Genomic DNA, 3,890 nt, shown 5'->3' on the forward strand with positions numbered 1-3,890 from the left:
CTCTGGGCGTTCGAGGCCAGCCTGGTCTACAAGAGCTAGTTCCGGGACAGGCTCAAAGCTACAGAGAAATACTGTCTCGAAAAACCAAAAAAAAAAAAGTTCACAAATCTGTGCTTTAATGGTTACATCTGTGTTTGTTCCTAAGTGCAGTCCATCAAGGAAGCTATAATATATAGAGGTGCTCACATAAAAGGATATCTCTATAACGAAAACCAGTTCTTCTACATAGTTCTAAATAATATTCAGGTGAACCCACTATTAGAAATATATCCTTTGTTATTTCTAGGTGCTGTTTAATTTGAGAATGGTTGGATTAGCATCTAAATAATATATGTACTCCCTTAGCCCATCATTGGTAACAGCTGATGATGATTTCTCTGGATTGTGATCTATGTACACATGCCTCCACAACACAAAGGTACTATCCACTTCTAGGTAAAGCAGAAATGGGTTGGTAGTACATACCTGTAATCCTAGTGTTTAAGAAAAATCAGGGGTACTGCATGTTTGAGGCAAGTCGTGTGTGTGTGTGTGTGTGTGTGTGTGTGTGTGTGTGTGTGCGCACACACATGCATGAAATTTAGGATACTGACTGAATAGATTAACGACTGATAAGGTGGACATTTGAAAACTGTCTAGAATATTGGGGACTCTGAGAAGAGTAGAGGTTATAGACTTCTATCTAAGGTGAAAATGAAAAAAAAAATTTCTGTAGTGTATTTTTCTCTTGCCCTAATAATTTCATCTGACTAAATGAAGCTCATGTTATGAAGTGTTAGTTTTTTACACAAAATCTGCAAATTTTAATGACATTTATAGAATATATTATTACCATGTATAATATTTCCAAAATTGGTATTGGGCTCAACACACTTGATTTGTAAAACAACCATCACACAGAGGATAGTCAGTTGAGGAGTAACTTAGGTGAAGTTTTCAATTTTATTCCTTCTTTTTTATAATTGATAAATTTTATTCATCTTCTTTGTTTTCTGTACCAAAATTAATGGCATTTTGTGGATTAGAGCATACATATAAGACTTGGAGTTATCAGTATTATGGAAGCATAATACAAACAATTAGTCCTAACACTGCACATATACTACATTAAATCTCTGATGGTCATTATAGCATGTAAAATTGAATGCTAATTAGTCAATTTTTCCATTGAAATGGGGAATTTTCTACCATAAAGGTTGACGAAATATATATATCAGTTTTTAGCACCAGGCAAAAATTTTCACTAGAAAAGTCATACAGGTATTGACCCTAGTTAGAGATTGTGAAAGATTTTAAATGACCAAACAGAATGAAGCCACATAAGACCTCTAGTGCATGTAGATTACAATTGATGTGAAGATAGCTTTAAGCAGAAATTAAGACAGTAAGAGCATTGGATACATATAGAATGCTATGGGACATAGATGAGTGTCATACTTAGTATGTGGAGATGGTAAATTCAGCTGTGTATGTGATAACTAATATCCTTTACATATGAATGTGGATGAACAAAATGAAGAGGGAGAAAATGGAAGGAAGTGATAATAGACTAGATGAGCAACTCTAAAAAGGGGAAGGGAAAAAATTTAACCCCAGCATCGATGAAAAGAGAAATTCAAGTGTCACTGTGAGGCCCTAGAGGGATACACCACTGGCACATGTGAGACAATTAAACAATGTTTCTGTCCCTGATAGGAACTTTTTATTCATCCTTAGAGAATGGTAATGAGAAGAATAAATCAGACAAGGGTTGATGGAACCCCTCTATTAATGTGTAAATGAAGCATGTTGAAGGAGAACGGAAAGGTCAAGAGACATAAGAATATGGACATGAATTAAAATTACTTCTGTGTTCCAGTAAAGACAAGATGTGACTCTAATATATGAATATACTCTCAGAGAAAGGAATGGATAAAATAGCAGGAGAATGAAGGGGAGACTCTGTATAATGTGTGACAGTCATTCAAGGTAAGAAAAAAATAAATGGATCAAATTTAGAAATTTCTGACGCAAACTGGAATTTCTTTTACTATCCAATGAGAGACTGGAGAGGGAGGAGAATGGGGAATGTTTTGGAAGACAAGAGAGCAAAACCATGAATTTCTCTTGTAGCTTTTGCTCTCCTGATGCCTGTCACATATGGAATGGAAAGATTGTTAGTAAATAGTGAAGCAGGCATCTGTACATTACAGAGACATACACATCTGAGTTTGAAATGATAATCTAAGGCACTGGAGTATTAATGTTTTACTTGAAACTTATATAAAATTATAACAAAGTTTATCAGATTTTTCAATAACTTCAATATACAAAACAGCATATAGTAAATTACAAATAAACAACTGTTGAACAGGTAGCAGGAGAGAGAAACATTAGTACATCTGACTCTCAGTACAAAATGCATGAATTTCTATTGGAAAAGATGAGGAATGGAAAGGTTGAGAAAAATTCCTTGATGTTTATAATGATTACAGGCATTTGGAGTTTGAGGATAAGTCACTATAATCATTGTCATATCTGTTTTTGTAGAAATATATCCATAATATGTCTTCACTGTTTTTTAAATTTAAAAGTGTCCTAATATTTTATCCTTAGGATAGTGGATGATAAGAATGATGATGAAAAACCAAACTGTCATCTCTTATTTCATCCTCCGGGGCCTGCCCATACCCCCAGAATATCAGCACCTGTTCTATGTCCTGTTCCTGGCCATGTACCTCACCACCGTCCTGGGGAACCTCCTCATCATCATCCTCATTCTACTGGACTCCCATCTGCACACTCCCATGTACTTCTTTCTCAGTAATTTGTCCTTCTCTGACCTCTGCTTTTCCTCTGTCACAATGCCAAAGTTGCTGAAGAACATGCAGAGCCAAGTTCCATCCATCTCCTATGTCGGTTGTCTGACACAAACGTACTTTTTCATGTTTTTTGCAAACATGGAAAACTTTCTTCTTGTCATCATGGCCTATGACCGCTATGTGGCCATCTGCTTCCCCCTTCATTACACCAGCATCATGAGCCCCAAGCTCTGTGTGAGTCTGGTGGTGCTGTCCTGGATACTTACCATGCTGCATTCCATGTTGCACACATTACTCCTGGCTAGAGTGTCATTCTGTGAGGACAACATGATCCCCCACTTTTTCTGTGACATATCTGCTCTGCTCAATTTGGCCTGCTCTGATATTTTTATTAATGAACTAATGATATTTATTTTGGCAGGGCCTGTTATTGTCATCCCATTCTTACTGATCATTGTGTCCTATATACAAATTGTCTGTTCTATCCTAAGAATTTCATCTACTCACGTAATCCACAAGGTCTTCTCCACCTGTGGCTCCCACCTGTCTGTGGTCTCACTGTTCTATGGGACAGTCATTGGCGTCTACTTATGTCCATCAACTAATAACTCTACTGTGAAAGAGACTGTGATAGCCTTGATGTACACAGCGGTAACTCCCATGCTGAACCCCTTTATCTACAGCCTGAGGAACAGAGATATGAAAAAGGCCCTGATAAGTGTTCTTTGCAAGAAGAAAATCTCTTCATAATGGCAATACAGGGACTTTTACTTAATTTCATCTAAAAAATATATTATATTGATACTAATATTACAAAATGTATCCCTACAACTGAACCCACATCATAGACCATACTCCATAATAATTTTATTTGCAAAAGAGAGTTTTGCAAAGTAGTTCAGTTAGGAAAGTGGATCTTTGTTACTCACTGATATTATCCACTGTCTTCCAAGTGTGATTCTAGAAAGCATTAGATAAGAGTCACTGTTACATCAATATTTCATCCCTTAGATTCCTTTTTTAATTGAAAACAGATTTTTCTCTGCACTCTCCCTAATGTATAGCTGTGGGTCTCTGCATCTATTTTTA

The 3,890-nt window shown here is 36.3% G+C and overlaps 1 protein-coding gene across 1 annotated transcript; it reads left to right on the forward strand.

The window, feature by feature from the left end:
• The first annotated feature begins 2,603 nt into the window (after window positions 1-2,603).
• On the forward strand, window positions 2,604-3,551 carry LOC101999687 (olfactory receptor 1468-like). Its single transcript, XM_013347044.1, has one exon. It carries the CDS (start codon window positions 2,604-2,606, stop codon window positions 3,549-3,551), a length of 948 nt encoding a protein of 315 aa, XP_013202498.1.
• The last annotated feature ends 339 nt before the right edge of the window (window positions 3,552-3,890 follow it).

This window comes from Microtus ochrogaster, chromosome 7 (genome assembly GCF_000317375.1).
Source record: "Microtus ochrogaster isolate Prairie Vole_2 chromosome 7, MicOch1.0, whole genome shotgun sequence".
Classification (NCBI taxonomy): Eukaryota; Metazoa; Chordata; class Mammalia; order Rodentia; family Cricetidae; genus Microtus; species Microtus ochrogaster.

Excerpts from the sequence above, each read along its gene's own strand:
- LOC101999687 (XM_013347044.1), top strand. The coding sequence starts at position 2,604 with ATGATAAGAATGATGATGAAAAACCAAACTGTCATCTCTTATTTCATC.